Below are 19,782 nucleotides of genomic sequence, written 5' to 3'. Positions count from 1 at the left end.
TCGTACTCCTCGCCCTGTACTTGCTCAATAGGATCGTATTCCTCGCCCTGTACTTGCTCAATAGCAACCTTTCCCTTGCTGCGTAGCTCGCTATACGTCTCTGTTTCGCCGTGCTCCGCAGAGATCTGCGAAGGAAAAATACCTGCAACAAAAAAGCAGGAAAAAAGGAGGAAAAACTGCATCGCCGATGGACCGGAACGGCGCAATGACCGGGACGCTCCACGGCACCCAGCAAACAACTCCATTATACCCTTAACAAGAACCGAAGAGATACCTTAGTTCTTCCAGACCACACTTTTATAGCGCTGCCCATTAACAATAATCACCTGTGACCAATGCCAGCTAATTACCCCTGTAGTCAAATGTGACGATCACCTCTAACACCTTCAATGGACCCCCGTTAAATGACAGTTAAACCAGATGATTCTTCTTGATAACCTCCCATTCAATCGATTGATTCTAGTCAGATCGGGTGTCAAATGTCAGTCTGTCTCTCGTGTGCTGGCAGTTGCTTTTGTTTTTTCTTTATTTTGATTTGCAAATCTAACCCGTAATCTTTGCAGAAACGCATTTATTTGAGTCGTATTGCGTTGCTAGAACTGCAGTACATAGTAGTAATGCTTGGGATACCACTGCACCTGTATGATTCAAACCACGAGCCAATTTTCTAGCCGCTGTGGTGGTAATCCTACACTATATGTTTATAACATGTAGTTCAAAAATAATAATTAAACGGGAGAGCTATTTCTTATTTATTGTGACGTCACTTCCATATGTTATATAATAAATATTCTATATGCTATAGAACCAATGTTGCCCTCCCTCCCATTCAATCACTTCCAATTATTGGTCCCGACATTTTTCTCCAAAATTTAAAAAATGTCCCGATTTCCAAGGGCGCCAGATTAGCACTCGTTACTTTAATTACAGAAACACTCGGCAATCATATTCAAAAATATGGTTCCAGAATAAAAAAATATGCAAAACGATCTAAATTAAGTGTAAAAAAGCAATACATCTGGCTATAACATCTGGTTGAAACTGGGCACGAACTGGAAATTGAAGGCGGCGTGCTTGTGCTGCAGTCAGAGGTTGTTTTTCTTAGTTTAATGCTAAAGCACTATATTCAAATAAGCAGCATGCTTAAAAAAATAGGTCAGAATCGCAAAAATAAATAAATAAAGTTATGAGCACTTCTACCTAGAACAGCCAAAAGTAGTCATTTTGACGGCTTGCTACAACACATGCTTTTATTGTTAGTTTAACCTACGATACGCTATGTTTTTTTTTAAATGTATACAAGCCTGTTTGTTATCTGTACCTCCGAGTTTACAGCAGTATGTATTTGAATAGAATAGAATATTGCTCTTGACTTCTAGATATGTGTTATCCAAATATCTAGTGTAATCCTATCAATTCCTTGGAGAACTGCCGTCTGGCTGTCTAAGTGGGCATATATTGTCTGCTGTATTATAATATTACTGTTACAAGAATTGTTTGATAAATCCTTGATATTTTTGCGTTTTGATTTGAGAGCAACTACAAATATATTTGCCTTGGCATCAGAAATTTGGAACGACTTCATTGAAAACAGAAATGCCTGTTTCAAGCTAAACATAAAACATTACATGGACAAGCAGCTGTTTTCGACAAAAGCACGGTGTCGCTGGACAAACAAACCTGTCAAATATGGGATCAGGTTTTGGCTGGCAGCGGACCTGCCCCTACCTGTGCAAAGATAAAACTCGCCCCCCGCTGGTCAGAGACTGGGTGACAGTGTGTTAGGCTGATTTAACCGTGCTTAGGAAAAGAGATGAATGTTACCCATATATATATATATATATATATATATATATATATATATATATATATATATATATATATATATATATATATATATATATATATATATATTATTTCACTGTAATTAGCAAAACAGTTGAAGAAAAAAAATACAGCCTGGTTGCAACAGTAAACAAAGAAGAAGAGCGTTTCCACCTTCTGCGCAAAACTAGTACTCACTGAAAGCAATCACCAGTGTCCAGGTGCTGTATTTTACAATGTGCTGGACGTGGCAGACATCAATTCCTTCGTTTTGTACAATGAATGCACCGGGGAAAATATCAGCAGGATAGATCTCTTATGATGCTAGCCACGGTGCTTTGGCAGAAACATTTGGCTCAGAAAACTGCAAAGCTGCAGGGAAACGCAGCTCAACCTGGATACAGTGCGCAGCCATCAAGTGACACACGCAACAGACAACAATGCCAGGTAACTAAATACAATACAAATAAAACTTCTGCTATCTGTGCCCAGTGTGAAAGAGCAGTATGTGGTAAATGCACACAAGTTGATAAGCGTTACATCTGTGTGGATTGTGCTAATATGGGGGCTACTTTGAAGCATGTTTCCCTGAATGCGCATTCCCGTTACACTGTGGGAACGGAGTTATTTTCTTTTTTATGTTATTTTCTTATAAATAATTATTTCGATTTTACAATTGTGTATGTAGGCCTACATATAACGAGTTCGCAGCTGGTTACACAATATTTTCTTTTGAAATGTTTATTTTATTATAGTTTTTCATTTTCTGGAAGTCGTGCTATGCAGTAGGGCAATGGTCGGCAACTGTAAAATGCAGCTGTATTTCATTTTTCAAATACATATTTTTCTTTTATCACTTACAATTCATATATATATATATATATATATGTTCTAATCTGTATTTTTAGTTATCCAGACCACATAATGTACCGTACTGTGCTAAGTACTTTGTGCTGTAAGTACAGATTTCTAAGGGATGACAGCCAAACTGGATATGTGAGTGTAAATTTGGTAGTTATATTCATATAAGATTTAGCCAAATAAACATTAATTTGTCAAAATTATGCAGCGTTAAATATATTTTTACTAGTTCATATGTATTTTTTATAGCCATATAATGGACATAGGTGTAACTGTCTATCATTGTTTCAGGCTACTCTACTTGAAATACTGAGAAATAAATTCAAAAAAGAGAGAAAGTCACTTAGTTCAGTGGAGACTTTAGAAGACGTGAAAAGAAGTTTGGTGCTGTGGGTCGAGGAAGGAAGCGTGCTTTAATTGCACCAGAGCAACAAAAAAGAGAAGAGAATCTGTAAGCCTAACTCTTGGATCTGCATTGACAGAAATAGATTGAAACAGTACATTTCAAATTATTTATTTTTAATTTACATATAATTATACTTTATATATGTGCATACATGTGATTGTGTAGTTTATTAGCTAATTGGCTTTCATGGACAGTACTTGATCTTTAGCATTTTCTCAGAGTAAAGAAAAGCACAGAGAATACATGCAGTAAATGTCTGATCAGAAGTATTGAATTACTCAACGTTATGATAAATATTGCAGATGCAAAGTGAGGAGTTCCCAGGAGAAGACGAGCATAGTATTGCAAAACACTTGGACTCCATAAGAAAAGAAATAACGAAATTGAGGCCGAACATTGAAGCCATATGTGACAGCATGAATAGAATTGTACACACTCGGGAAAGAATGATGGAGAAGAAGTCAACTGAAGAAGTCCTTGGTCTGTTTCCATTCCTAAAGCATCCTAAACTGGTAGGTACTTGTTTTTATTCTACTATGGTGATTGATCAGAAATTAATATTTTTAGTTATAAGCATGTATAATCACTTTAATTAGTCCTCCTAGGTGACCTTTCTGCATCAGCAATCCACCTGCTCCAGCTTTGACAAAACTCCAGTGCTCCTGGTTTTTCCCATGCAACTTCTTTCTGCTCGCATTCAATTTAGTTTGATTTAGTTTTATTTATTGATTTTTTTTAACTACTACATTATTTGTAATTATTCAACTCAATTATTCAACTTTTTTACAGCTCTGTAGGGTCGCCTTGGATAAAGGCATCTGATAAATAAATAAATAAATATAATAATAACTTTACCATCTGTATTTTAGCTGTTGCACGAAGTAGAACTACGTTTGGAGTAAACTTGGAACGGAACCTAATGAGTGGCCTATCCAGAATGGTAGATCCTATTTTCAGACTCTCTAGTGGGCCTCTTCTAACTAATGTGATGTCCTACATTGAAGATGCTTCAGATAAGACACAGGAAAATGGTAATGTATAAGAAATATTTATTGTACATCAAATTGTTTTGACCTATCTCAGAATAGGATCTATAAATAACTATTAAACAGAACATGATGCAACTTCATTTCGTACACTTAGAGCATAATATTTCATGGGGAAGATAGCTGGTATTTAACTCTCACGGGCATAAAAACCAATGCGAAAAACCTGCATAAACAGGTTTTTAGAAACTTTGTTGATACTGTTCTTAACATTTTTTTGCTCCAATCCATAATAACATTTGTATCAGTGGTGGTCAGTCCTGGTCCTGGAGAGCTACAGTCTTGTGTGTTTTTTTAGGTACCTTTAAATCATTTAAACTATTCTTTATCTGTGCAGTTTAGCAAATAATGAATTCATGAATGTAACTGAGAGCACTGGTGGAATTATTAATTATTATTATTATTAATTATTTCTTAGGAGACGCCCTTATCCAGGGCGACTTACAATTGTTACAAGATATCACATTATTTTTACATACAATTACCCATTTATACAGTTGGGTTTTTACTGGAGCAATCAAGGTAAAGTACCTTGCTCAAGGGTACAGCAGCAGTGTCCTCCGCCTGGGATTGAACCCACCACCCTCCGGTCAAGAGTCCAAAGCCCTAACCACTACTCCACACTGCTGCTTAAGTTAATATTAGATTCTGGGGAAACATGGATGTGTCTACACAGTACTTCTGTTAATCCAACCGTCTTGTATGTCACTTACATTTTTGCATATATCTGGAGAACTGCTTATTAAACTGTTATTAAACTTTTCACTGCTAATTCTACTCTATTTAGCACATACTGGTAATACACTGGTAATGCAAAGCCACAGATCCTGTACCTCTCAGACCAGAGTTGCTCAACACTCTTCCGTGTGGTTTGTACTTTGTGTATGATTTGATACCTATTTTTTTTTTTAGGACTGAGAATGAATGCTGCATTGTTGCTGTTGCCAGCTTTGTTTTGAGAGAGGGAAAATCTGTTGTTTGTTGTTGACCAAGTAAGTTAATTGAGCTCTACTTTTTAAATGTAGCTTAACTGAATTGATGTTTTTAATGTTAAGTACAAAGCCAAATTATCATTTAGAGATATCTCAAAATGAGTTTGAGATATCTCAAAATTAATTCCAGATATCTGTAAACCATTTTGAGATATCTTAAAATATGTTAAGATATCTTGAATTATTTCAAAATATCTTAAAATATTTTAAGATATCTTCAACTGATTTAAGGATATTTTGAAATATTTAAAGATATCTGTTAAATATTTAAAGGTATCTCTTAATTTGGCTTGCCATAAATTTGTACTTAATGAATTATGAGGGAGACTTGTAGGCAATTAACAATCCCTTTAAAGTAGCCGCAGCCCCACCACACGAGCCGCCACTGCTTGTAGGTATGGTGAGATGCTGCTGAAGTACAATTACACATAATTTAAAACAAATATTTTACAAATCATTTAGTTTAGCCAAATATATTCATTGTTGAATAAAGTTATTAATTATTATTATTTTAAAATCTATACATGTACCACCATCACCTACGCCAACTATCGTTTTCAAGGGAACAACAAGCCCATTGGCAGCAGATGACATCTCTGTTTGTGTTGATGGAATTGAGATACTCAGTGATTATTGTCCAGGAATGGATATCACCCTTGCTGTTGAATGTATTTTTTCTCTTTATTTTTCCTTGGGCATTGAGTATCCTAAAGCTCTAAAAAATGGTCTGACTTTCATAGAAAGGTACTTCATGAAGCTGAGTACCTCTGACAAAGTACCTTTGCCAGTGTTAAAGATGTACAGTCAAATAACTGCACTTTTACTTGGGGAATAATGATATTGATCTGATGGAATGCCATTTTAACATTTAATCTGAAATTAAATGAATTTATTGTATCAACAATTTAATTTGATTACAAAAACAGAATGTTTGATATAAAAATGAAATTGTACATATCAAAAAAATATTTCTTTTAAATGTAAATGGCTGATTAGAAAATTAATTGTTTCTAACAAATGTAAATTGTTTTTAATAGAAGTTTTGATCTCAAAAAAACTAATAAACTTTCAGTCTTAATTTATAGATATCATAAACTCATAATAAGCTCTGATCTAAATACTGTACTCTATCTCTTCTAATTTGTGCCACCAAAAAATGAATAAGAAAAAAGAAACCCACGTTCATCAGTTTCAATATGCATTTTATCTCAAGTTTTTCAAAGTCTATTACATGTTCTTGAAAATGTATTTTGTGTAAGTTCCAGGAAAATCTGTGGGATGCATAGATTTATTTTCCAGTTTGCTCTGAGACTTTTTTTTTTCACTGTGTAAATAATATGGTTTAATTATTAAAAACACACAGGTCGAATAAAACTGTGTAAAACTCATATATAACTAAACCTAAAACTGAAACTACACTAATGGTTTAACCTGTAAAAACACTAAATTGTTATATAAATGTTTAATAAATAAAAATTGTTGGCATCTTGAATTGAGTGATTTATCAAAGCATTTACACTTCTGAGGTTGGGGGATTCTAAAGGATGTGAAGACCTCTTAAACGTATACATTTGTTTTTTTCTCAGATGAACCACAAGTTTCTACATATCACTAAACTGGTGTTTCCATATTAACTAAAACAACCCTCCATAGAATGTTGATTGTAATGTTCATTAGAGTAACTCTGATGGTTCTATATGAAACCTCAATACAAGGTTCTTCAGAGGAACCAATATGGTTCTGTATTACACCATTAATATAAGAATCATGGTGGTTCTTTATTAAACCCCTAATGCAGGGTTCTTCCAAAGAACCATTTTAAAAGGTTCCATATGGCACTTCAAAATGGTTCCAAATCTATACCAGCAGATAGAACCTTTTAGGGGTCTATATTGTACCCTTTTTTCTAAGAGTGTATATATATATTTGCATGCCCCGGTAGCTAAATGCTTAGTTACGGCTCTGGGCAAAACCAAAGCCCATGGCCAGTATACAATATTTTTCTGTATGCATTCTTTTCTGTTGAGCACTACTGACACCGTTGAAACGGTGAGTCTTAGGTCGCCTGCGGATACATTAGTCCAATCAATGCGTCTGAACCTGGTGTGTAATCCCAAGGTAACTGCTCGCTGTTAACACGTTTTAAGACGTTAATTCACGTTTAAAGTAATACAGTGTCCCCTTCAGACATGTTAAAGGAGAGATTCGGAAATAACATTCAAAACTATGCGCGAGTAAATACCACCCTAACTCCTAACATCCAAAAAAAAAAAAAAAAAAAGAAAAAAAATAACAATAATAATTATATATATATATAATTGCATGCCCTGGTAGCTACGATATGGAGTCTTTCATGCCCCGGTAGCTAAATGCTTAGTTACGGCTCTGGGCAAAACCAAAGCCCATGGCCAGTATACAATATTCTTCTGTATGCATTCTTTTCTGTTGAGCACTACTGACACCGTTGAAACGGTGAGTCTTAGGTCGCCTGCGGATACATTAGTCCAATCAATGCGTCTGAACCTGGTGTGTAATCCCAAGGTAACTCCTCACTGTTAACACGTTTTAAGTAATACAGTGTCCCCTTCAGACATGTTAAAGGAGAAATTCGGAAATAACATTCAAAACTATGCGCGAGTAAATACCACCCTAACTCCTAACATCCAAAAAAAAAAAAAAAGAAAGAAAAAAAAATAACAATAATAATTATATATATATATATATATATATATATATATATATATATATATATATATATATATATATATATATATATATATATATATATAATTGCATGCCCCGGTAGCTACGATATGGAGTCTTGCATGCCCCGGTAGCTACGATAAGGAGTCTTTCCATCCACCTCCGGTTGCTTCAAACTGCTCACCCGGAGGTGCATGCAATTTATATATATATATATATATATATATATATATATATATATATATATATATATATATATATATATATATATTTGCATGCCCCGGTAGCTAAATGCTTAGTTACGGCTCTGGGCAAAACCAAAGCCCATGGCCAGTATACAATATTCTTCTGTATGCATTCTTTTCTGTTGAGCACTACTGACACCGTTGAAACGGTGAGTCTTAGGTCGCCTGCGGATACATTAGTCCAATCAATGCGTCTGAACCTGATGTGTAATCCCAAGGTAACTGCTCACTGTTAACACGTTTTAAGACGTTAATTCACGTTTTAAGTAATACAGTGTCCCCTTCAGACATGTTAAAGGAGAGATTCAGAAATAACATTCAAAACTATGCGCGAGTAAATACCACCCTAACTCCTAACATCCAAAAAAAAAAAAAAAAAGAAAAAAAAATAACAATAATAAAAATTATATATATACAAATATATATATTTGCATGCCCCGGTAGCTAAATGCTTAGTTTCGGCTCTGGGCAAAACCAAAGCCCATGGCCAGTATACAATATTCTTCTGTATGCATTCTTTTCTGCTGAGCACTACTGACACCGTTGAAACTGTGAGTCTTAGGTCGCCTGCGGATACATTAGTCCAATCAATGCGTCTGAACCTGGTGTGTAATCCCAAGGTAACTGCTCACTGTTAACACGTTTTAAGTAATACAGTGTCCCCTTCAGACATGTTAAAGGAGAGATTCGGAAATAATATTCAAAACTATGCGCGAGTAAATACCACCCTAACTCCTAACATCCAAAAAAAAAAAAAAGAAAAAAAAATAACAATAATAATTATATATATATATATTTGCATGCCCCGGTAGCTAAATGCTTAGTTACGGCTCTGGGCAAAACCAAAGCCCATGGCCAGTATACAATATTCTTCTGTATGCATTCTTTTCTGTTGAGCACTACTGACACCGTTGAAACGGTGAGTCTTAGGTCGCCTGCGGATACATTAGTCCAATCAATGCGTCTGAACCTGATGTGTAATCCCAAGGTAACTGCTCACTGTTAACACGTTTTAAGACGTTAATTCACGTTTTAAGTAATACAGTGTCCCCTTCAGACATGTTAAAGGAGAGATTCAGAAATAACATTCAAAACTATGCGCGAGTAAATACCACCCTAACTCCTAACATCCAAAAAAAAAAAAAAAAGAAAAAAAAATAACAATAATAAAAATTATATATATACAAATATATATATTTGCATGCCCCGGTAGCTAAATGCTTAGTTTCGGCTCTGGGCAAAACCAAAGCCCATGGCCAGTATACAATATTCTTCTGTATGCATTCTTTTCTGCTGAGCACTACTGACACCGTTGAAACTGTGAGTCTTAGGTCGCCTGCGGATACATTAGTCCAATCAATGCGTCTGAACCTGGTGTGTAATCCCAAGGTAACTGCTCACTGTTAACACGTTTTAAGTAATACAGTGTCCCCTTCAGACATGTTAAAGGAGAGATTCGGAAATAATATTCAAAACTATGCGCGAGTAAATACCACCCTAACTCCTAACATCCAAAAAAAAAAAAAAGAAAAAAAAATAACAATAATAATTATATATATATATATATTTGCATGCCCCGGTAGCTAAATGCTTAGTTACGGCTCTGGGCAAAACCAAAGCCCATGGCCAGTATACAATATTTTTCTGTATGCATTCTTTTCTGTTGAGCACTATAGTTTAATGTGAAAAAAAGCCTTTTGTGTTATTTTTGTAAATAATGACTTTGTTTTCACAATTTCGTATGTACATATAGCAGTTTACACCTGTTTACACAATATCTTCTTTTGAAATGTTTATTTTTGTTAGTTTTTCATTTTTTTACGTCATGCATTATATGCGCTAATTTCGAAAATAAAGCCTTTTATATGATTTATAGATATATACACGTTATTTAATGTGCTAGCTGTAGTTCATCAACACCAGGTATTGCAAAGTATAACCTAGGAAGTGCGTTACACTGTTTACTTTTATGGTCAAAAGAGGCCCCTAGTGCGTTGAATACAGTGCTGTGTTTTGTCTGTGATTGGTACAGTAACATACGTTTTTTTTAAACCTTGGTAATATTAATAGTTGCGTCCCTGCAGAGCTTACTCCTTACACAGCTGCAGAGTTCTAGCATCAAGGGTTACCTGTTTCACACTGCAAGCACCAGATCCTTTCAGTGCCGTTCATATAAATATACAGTACTATTAGAAAGAAAGGTACACATCTGTACTTAAAAAGGTAGAAATGCTTGTCTCTGTAGTGGTACCTTTCAAGGTACAATATATGTACTTTTTTTGGAGGGTGCAAATTTGTACCATTTCGTTTTGTACCTCATATGTCAGTTATGTACCTATTAATGGTACTAATGTCTTGGTACTTATAAGTACCCATCGTGACCAAATTGTAGCGCTTGCTAATTTACCATGACGGGTACAAACACTTGTATTTGTACCTTTAAGGGAACTTTAATTAAAGGATCTAAAATGTACCCCATAAAAAATGATACAGATTTGTCACTTTATGGTACCACTACAGTGACAAAGCAGTTGTACCATTATAGGTACAGCGGCAAGGCTCCACATTTCACTATGTTCTTTAAGTACAGGCATTTGAATTGGTAGTAAACACAAAGCATGTTTCAAAAACAGTCATAGCTGGTAAGTAGTTTAAAAATGAACAAAGTTAAAAATAATGAAATTGGATGCATAAAAGTATATGTAAAATGAATGGCAGCCAATCTTTTTAACACCTCTGCAAAAATCATTCACTCAAGGACCAATAAAACAGGAATTTCACCTTTTATTAATCATGTATGTAAACAATTACAAAATTATTTTTCATTACAATTCATAGTTATAATATGGGGACAAACATTGGAAATTAAAATAAAGAGCACAGTTTCTGGGTGTGTAGTCAAACTCAATTGCCTTTAAAAATAGGTTATATAAGCAGCAGCTTTTCTTAACTTACATTTCTTATTGAATGTTAGGTAATACTTTGAACATTGTAAAGGTACAGAGGATATGTATTACCAATACATATGTGTTAACCAAATTAATTGCCAAGTCCAGTTGCTGGACAGAGCATAGTAGTCACAGTTGAAAACAAAAAGGAACCTTAATATTCTACAAAAAACAATGATCTAGGTCTGTTGTAGAAGCCGTAGCATTAAACATTTGAGAACCCATAATCTAGATTTTATGTAAAAAGCAATAATAAGCAACAACCTATTTAAAACCAGAATACATTTCACCATAATATAATTTAAAACCACATATACATATTAAAAACAACTCCAGTTCATAAGAAATTAATGCAATCCAAGTATTATGTTCTGACGACGTAGTTCAGAGGGAGTATTTACAAAGCTTCTAGTGTGCTTTACTATAGGCTACAATTTTTAGTAATGAGTGACAGTGAATTAAATTGAAATTCATATATTAGTGTCTCTTAAGAATGCATGCTAAAATTGCCTTGCAATGAAATGATCATGCTGATTGCTAATTTGTGCAGTATCTTGTTGCTACACAAAGATTATCATCAACTGAATACATGTCAAGTGCCTGAAAATCTATTTCATCTCCTGGTTTTACCACAGTCCAGTCATTATCAAATATTACCCGATAAGCATGGTAGTGTTTCTTATAGGCAACTGGTACTAACATTTTCCCACACAAAAGCCACTGAGTATCCATGTTCAATATGTACTTTATTTGGAAAAATAATGGGATTTCTTCTGCATGTAACAATCCAATAACAAACACATCCCTTGTAGCATATTTAACACGGTTAATATTAGGATCTGTCATATCAAGTTTTGATTTACAGTATTATTGTAACATGTGCTGAGAACGAATTACTTTTGCACTCTCAAAAAAAAAGTTAGGTGTCTGAACCAACTGTTCAAGTTCAGGACATTCTGAAATATTGAAACCACTCTGTTGGAGATGATACACAATTAATGCGTCATAGTTCTCTTTGAAAAATGTGAACAGGAAATTTACATCATCAAGAATGTCCTGCTGAACAGACCGTGGAAGAATGTTCTTTTCTCTGCACTTCAGGATAAAGCTACATACATTTTCTCTGAAATTTTCCATCAACTGACCTAAACTCAAAGGATGACTATGAACATCCTCTGCATTAACATGCTCATATTCCTCCTGACTGGTGACTTCTTGAACTACATTTTCACGCGTAACTGTTGTACTATGTTTTCGATAAACATGTCGTCTGTAGGATTCATATTTAAAGAAAGTACACCGACAGTTGTTTAGGCCACACATTATAGTAAAATTTGGTTCATGGGCATGGATTAAGCCAACATGTTGTATTAATTTAACCAATGTATAAGTACTAAATGCACATTTTGGGCAATGGTAATGTGTTCTAAAAGACATTGTTGGTGAAAATTAAATTTAATTAAGGAGGTTAATAATTCGTGCCAGTGTTGCCGGTAGTGGTTTGTCCTGATCTAGCTTCAACTGTAGAACATACCGTTGCAGGAAAGTCATAGTGTTCTTGAGATGTGTGGGTATGATACATCGTTCACAAAGTAACTTCAAAATGTTGAAACACCTTCTTCCACCAAGTTAGCCCTGCAGATCTCAACCCAATCCATCTTAACTAATACCACTGCATTACTCTTGGAGAATACAGAGGCAGCAGTGTGGCGTAGTGGTTAGGGCTCTGGACTCTTGACCGGAGGGTTGTGGGTTCAATCCCTGGTAGGGGACACTGCTGCTGTACCCTTGAGCAAGGTACTTTACCTAAATTGCTCCAGTAAAAACCCAACTGTATAAATGGGTAATTGTATGTAAAAATAATGTGATATCTTGTAACAATTGTAAGTCGCCCTGGATAAGGGCGTCTGCTAAGAAATAAATAATAATAATAACAGAGCTCCACCCAGTGATTTCTGGCAACTGCATGCTTGGATAAGGAGTAGCTGGCTCATTCTCCAATAAAAAAAAACAGATAAGTCAAACAAATCAGGTGGTAAAGTTTATGTTTTTAACCTTACACTTTAGATGTCTCCTTTTACTAAACTCCGAATACCAGTTGTCCTATAAAATAAACATGGAACCCATTGTATGGTCCTTTTCATATAATGTATTATACTTTATTTTGGGAGGGGAAGTGACCTTCAGAACTCTAAATAAGGAAAAAAAAAAAAAGTGGGGAAAACAAATTAGTGCGCAGAATTTGTGTTTTTAGGGTTTTAAAATGTGCAGAGATTGGAAATCATAAGAATTACAAGACAAATGTAATTCCTTACATATACTTGAATTAATATGGATTGACTGTTTTGTATCATGACATTACCCATTGCTATGGATGGCAGAAAGACTCATGTTGCAGAGCACTTGGATCCATTCCTGGTTTTACTGGGAGTGTAATAAGACACCTGTTCGTGTTACCTGTACACACTGTGGATAATCAAGCTAGTAGTTTTATTTCCATCCCTGAGCTTTTAGAGGCACATCAAATATATATTCAACTTTTGTTCAGTGTCCAAAGTTTTAGGTTGTGGTTACTTGGCACTATGTGGTGGTTCAAGTCCAGCAAATGTTAGTGCATGGTGAGCGTTTTCCCTGCTCTAAGGCTGTGTAATCCCACCAGACCAAGGTGGGTATGGAGGCTGTCACACTTCCTTTCTAATGAAACTGAAGGCAAAAGTTGGTCCTAGATTTGTGGTTTCCTCAGTACATACCAGCATTCAATCAGTTTATAGTCATTTAGCAGACACTTCTCCAAAGCGACTTGGAGATGAACTACGCAATAGCAGAGTCACTTACAACAGGAGCTCTGTTTCAAGTCTCATTCTTAAACCAAACAAAAGCCACCATTCTAAAAAGATAGAGGGGAGGCCATTCAGCCCATCTAAAATCTGAGGCGGTTCAGAGGAGCCAACTGATCTCAACTTATTTAATCCAGCCCATTTGTTTACTGGGTACATTTAAAACCAATACAGATGAGGGACAACATAACTGAAAGTACAAAAAGGTATAAAAATGTCAACACCTTTATTTAGCAGTCATGATAATCCAATAACTAGACAGAACTGCATCTTCAGTTACCACCTGGAGAAAGAAACACAGATGATCAATATTAGAATTGCAAGCAGAACAAGGGCAATGTGGATTTTAAAAGTTGCACAATAAAAAGAAATAAACACACACCACAACTACAGAGTGCTTAATCCCCAAAAACGTGCCACATCCTCAATAAGACAATTGAAATATTACTTTGCTTCTTCCCATACTCCTCATGGTAGACACTCCGTACGCCAGTTAAAAGCCACATAATGGGCAATAATTAAAAAAGCATACCGGCTTCCTCTGCAGACAGAGCCCTCCACTCATCCGCCTCTCCGAAGTGACCAGGCTCCCCAGCCCCCTCATAGTTCTCAGTGTCACTGTGCTCTGGCACCTTGGAGGCATCAAAGGTATCTTCCAAATGCTGGTTAGGATCATCAGAATTGTCATTGCCTTCTGCCTCAACATCCAAAAGCCTGTTATAGTCATTCTCGTCAAAGGCATCGTCCTCTGGAGACAGTGCCTCCCGATCCTCTTTGGACACGCCTTCGTAAGACAGCAAGTCCTCCTCCAGTTCAAGAATGGCCGCGCCAGTCTTCCTCTCCCCGTCGTCACCTCCCTGCTTTTCAAGGACCAGCAGGGCATCGCTGCTTATGGTGCTTTTAGTAACTGAGGGGATACATTTAAAAATAAATACATTTTAGCGTACAAGCCAAGGTCTTACCACTGCTACAAGAGTCACTCAAGCAGAAGTTACTGGATCTGCAATTTTTACACCCTTCCCCTTGCTTTCTGGGGGTCGTATACATACCGATGGGCAAAGTCACATCTTCATTTATGCACACAGAGTCACAGCAGGAACAGACACTGTGGTTACCTTCAAGTTCCACCCACCTGAACAGACACATTAGTAGTTATTCACATGGAACTGCCTCAAGTTACATGCTCCTAGAAAGAGCATGGTGCCTCATTGGAATGCCACCCTCCCAGAACTATGGAAACCAAATCTTTAGTTCTAGAAAATTAACACATCATTAATGGTTGCCTTCATCTTGCACTACCCAAGACATGCAATGGAGCGATACCTTTAACCCTTAAATGGAACCTACCTGTTCACGTTCTTATCATAGTGGCAAGATTTGGTACTCTGCGTTACCATGCTGTTGCTCGTTACCACCATTGTGCAGTGCATGTAGTACTTGTTTACCTTGGGAATAGAATGGAGAATTATTTCCTTAGCAATATTAGACAGACTATACACCAGATGACTGGAGAGCAACTTGGTCAACTTCTGCAGCTAACCATTTATGTTCATGCATGCAAGCAGTGCGCGTCAGACATCTTAACTACATTGAATGAGTGTCAGAGTAGCAGAAGAAACTCCAATTGCATTGGAAGAGATCTGGGTGCCAAAGCCCAGTATAGGGATGAGCAGGTACAAAGGGAAACCTACCAGAGGGGACAGCGTGTTGAACTGGAAAGCATCAACAATTAAATTGATTGTATTGTTGGTTCTGGGAGGCACAAAATGGGAGCTACAGGTTTCATACTTGCTGTCCACCATGCACCTGGAAAGGGAGGAAGTGCAATGAAAAGAGCATGTGGGTTTCAAGCACAGAACAGGATTGCAAAAAGTAATTTGTAAGCCCTGGCATATTTAAGATGCAATGTCATTGCTGTGGTGAGGTAATGCAACTCCAGTGTCAATAAAGTCACTCCCAAGTCATTACCTTGCAACATGCGACACCAAAGCCATATACTACAACTTCCATAAAGTTGAACATTTGCCTCCATCTAAAATTGTAGTTCATGCAAAGTGAACTGTGAGCACAGGGTTGGAGCATCCCTGTGAAGCATTCTCAGTCATGCAGTGGTTTTAGAACAGCTGACCTCCATGAAAGCCAGGAGAGCAGTGTTCCAGGTTTTCGTATAATAACCAATAGTCTTACCCATAATTCTCAATCACTGTGTATCTGGGCGTTGAATTTGAAGCTGGAGACGCTGTTGCATAACAGCGGTGGATGAAAAGCTTTGTCCCAGGAATAGTAAGGTTTGTAGTAGCTTGAAAGTGTATGGGTTGTCCAAGGTAGAATGTATTCATCATGCGCTCAGGAACCCAGTCACCTAAGGAGTAAAAAAAAAAAAAAAAAAAAAAAAAAACACACACCCCACACAAAGGGGGGGGGGGGGGGGTGGAACAGACAGTTTAAGCATGCAGTTGGGGATTAGCATTAAAACAGGACACTATTTTGACATGTGCACTCCCAGGAGAACCACAGTACAGTGTAGCACCCCCACTTCAACAGTACTTGTCCTCATCTGTATACACCCCATTTAAAAATCAAAGATAATAGGGAACCCTTAATGATATACAGAACACAAGACATGCTGTAGTTACTACACTTTATATAGTTTTATAACCGTTGAAGAGTTCCGCTTACCATTAATTATTTTTAGGGCAAAGCCGTATGGGGTCTTGAGACTCTTGAACCGAGTTGGATTCCTCCAAAGCGGACGAATACCGTGCCTGTAGACATGGTGATACCTACAAACAGGAAGAATCAAGCGGACGAGTTTTTCAATGCAATAGGACTCTTGGACATTAGCTTTGTTAAACCGCTTTTAAAACCGGGGTGATTTAAAAGAATAAACAAGTCCGCTTTTGCCATGCCGTATAATTAGAAAGAGGTTCCTTACCTATAGTAACGACACTGAAGGGGTACAGTGAATGGCATAGATCTCCGAATTGTACTGTTTTGCACAGATGGAACATATTTAAGGACGTTCTTGTACACCAACTGTCCAGCTTCCACCTTGAAGGTGGTGTAGAAAGAGAATATGAAGTTAAATTGGAGTTAGAACATCGGAAAGCAGGTTTCAAATTATACACAAATAAAAGCACACACTACATACATAGGAATCGTAACATTACACATAGTGCCTGAAACTATATTGACGTATATTAAAAAAGCACCACCCCACACACCCTGATGCATCATCCATTGCTTGTAACAGTCAAGTGAAGCTAGAAATATGTAAAGTCAGAACTCTCTACAGCATGGGATACTCACAGACGCCTGGCTTCCACATTCTTTGAGGCCGTATGTAAAGAGAAGATACCCACCAGAGACTCCATTGCTTCTGCAGTTGGTCCCCAGAGTCAACTGGCCTGCTTTACACTTGAATCCGTACAGGTCAGTCCTTACCCTCACGTACATTTTGTTTTCGCTGCACAACACGCGGACCGCTGCAGCAAGACTAATGGGTAGCGGACGGGGCATAGGAACAGGCTTGGGATACATGACCCTTTGGAGCTCAGGCGGCACAGGCGCGTTGACAGGGATCACCCGAGGGCTAAGCAGCTTGAAAGGAAAGGGAGTGACAGGCACTGGGATGCCATAAGGCGGAATAAACTTTACAGGGTAAGGCCTTCGTTGTATTGGAGGTTGAACCGGAACATTTTCCTCACTGTGTATCTCCTTCTCTACCTGCTCAATGGGGTCGTGCTCCTCGCCCTGCTCAATGGGGTCGTGCTCCTCGCCCTGCTCAATGGGGTCGTGCTCCTCGCCCTGCTCAATGGGGTCGTGCTCCTCGCCCTGCACCTGCTCAATGGGGTCGTGCTCCTCGCCCTGCTCAATAGGGTCGTGCTCCTCACCCTGCACCTGCTCAATAGGGTCGTGCTCCTCGCCCTGCACAATGGGGTCGTGCTCCTCGCCCTGCACAATGGGGTCGTGCTCCTCGCCCTGCACAATGGGGTCGTGCTCCTCGCCCTGCACAATGGGGTCGTGCTCCTCGCCCTGCACAATGGGGTCGTGCTCCTCGCCCTGCACAATGGGGTCGTGCTCCTCGCCCTGCACAATGGGGTCGTGCTCCTCGCCCTGCACAATGGGGTCGTGCTCCTCGCCCTGCACAATGGGGTCGTGCTCCTCGCCCTGCACAATGGGGTCGTGCTCCTCGCCCTGCACAATAGGGTCGTACTCCTCACCCTGCTCAATGGGGTCGTACTCCTCACCCTGCTCAATGGGGTCGTGCTCCTCGCCTTGCACCTGCTCAATAGGGTCGTGCGCCTCGCCCTGCACCTTCTCAATAGGGTCATGCTTCTCACCCTGCACCTGCTCAATAGGGTCGTGCTCCTCACCCTGCTCAATGGGGTCGTACTCCTCACCCTGCTCAATAGGGTCATGCTCCTCGCCTTGCGCCTGCTCAATAGGGCCGTACTCCTCACCCTGCACCTGCTCAATGGGGTCGTGCTCCTCGCCCTGTACCTGCGCAATGGGGTCGTACTCCTCGCCCTGCACCTGCTCAATAGGGTCGTTTTCCTCGCCCTGTACTTGCTCAATAGGATCGTATTCCTCGCCCTGTACTTGCTCAATAGGATCGTATTCCTCGCCCTGTACTTGCTCAATAGCAACCTTTCCCTTGCTGCGTAGCTCGCTATACGTCTCTGTTTCGCCGTGCCCAGCCGAGATCTGCGAAGGAAAAATACCTGCAACTAAAAAGCAGGAAAAAAGGAGGAAAAACTGCATCGCCGATGGACCGGAACGGCGCAATGACCGGGACGCTCCACGGCACCCAGCAAACAACTCCATTATACCCATAGCAAGAACCGAAGAGATACCTTAGTTCTTCCAGACGACACTTTTATAGCGCTGCCCATTAACAATAATCACCTGTGACCAATGCCAGCTAATTACCCCTGTAGTCAAATGTGACGATCACCTCTAACACCTTCAATGGACCCCCGTTAAATGACAGTTAAACCAGATGATTCTTCTTGATAACCTCCCATTCAATCGACTGATTCTAGTCAGATCGGGTGTCAAATGTCAGTCTGTCTCTCGTGTGCTGGCAGTTGCTTTTGTTTTTTCTTTATTTTGATTTGCAAATCTAACCCGTAATCTTTGCAGAAACGCATTTATTTGAGTCGTATTGCGTTGCTAGAACTGCAGTACATAGTAGTAATGCTTGGGATACCACTGCACCTGTATGATTCAAACCACGAGCCAATTTTCTAGCCGCTTTGGTGGTAATCCTACACTATATGTTTATAACATGTAGTTCAAAAATAATAATTAAACGGGAGAGCTATTTCTTATTTAATGTGACGTCACTTCCATATGTTATATAATAAATATTCTATATGCTATAGAACCAATGTTACCCTCCCTCCCATTCAATCACTTCCAATTATTGGTCCCGACATTTTTCTCCAAAATTTAAAAAATGTCCCGATTTCCAAGGGCGCCAGATTAGCACTCGTTACTTTAATTACAGAAACACTCGGCAATCATATTCAAAAATATGGTTCCAGAATAAAAAATATGCAAAACGATCTAAATTAAGGGTAAAAAAAGCAATACACCTGGCTATAACATCTAGTTGAACCTGGGCACGAACTGGAAATTGAAGGCGGCGTGCTTGTGCCGCAGTCAGAGGTTGTTTTTCTTAGTTTAATGCTAAAGCACTATATTCAAATAAGCAGCATGCTTAAAAAATAGGTCAGAATCGCAAAAATAAATAAATAAGGTTATGAGCACTTCTACCTAGAACAGCCAAAAGTAGTCATTTTGACGGCTTGCTACAACACATGCTTTTATTGTTAGTATAACCTACAATACGCTATGTTTTTTTTTAAATGTATACAAGCCTGTTTGTTATCTGTACCTCCGAGTTTACAGCAGT

At 38.3% G+C, this 19,782-nt stretch overlaps 1 protein-coding gene across 1 annotated transcript in view; it reads right to left on the bottom strand.

Moving 5' to 3' along the window:
• Positions 1-19,782, bottom strand: part of LOC117409192 (uncharacterized) — a 37,044-nt gene that overhangs the window by 4,205 nt on the left and 13,057 nt on the right. Inside the window, exon 2 of the mRNA XM_059006978.1 lies at positions 17,589-17,729. Coding sequence (XP_058862961.1) covers positions 17,589-17,729 — 141 coding nt within the window. The remainder of the gene's footprint in view (positions 1-17,588; positions 17,730-19,782) is intronic.

This window comes from Acipenser ruthenus, chromosome 2, assembly GCF_902713425.1.
Source record: "Acipenser ruthenus chromosome 2, fAciRut3.2 maternal haplotype, whole genome shotgun sequence".
Taxonomy (NCBI): Eukaryota; Metazoa; Chordata; class Actinopteri; order Acipenseriformes; family Acipenseridae; genus Acipenser; species Acipenser ruthenus.
The sequence above is the reverse complement of the archived record's forward strand: the minus strand, read 5'-3'. Positions and strand labels throughout refer to the sequence as shown.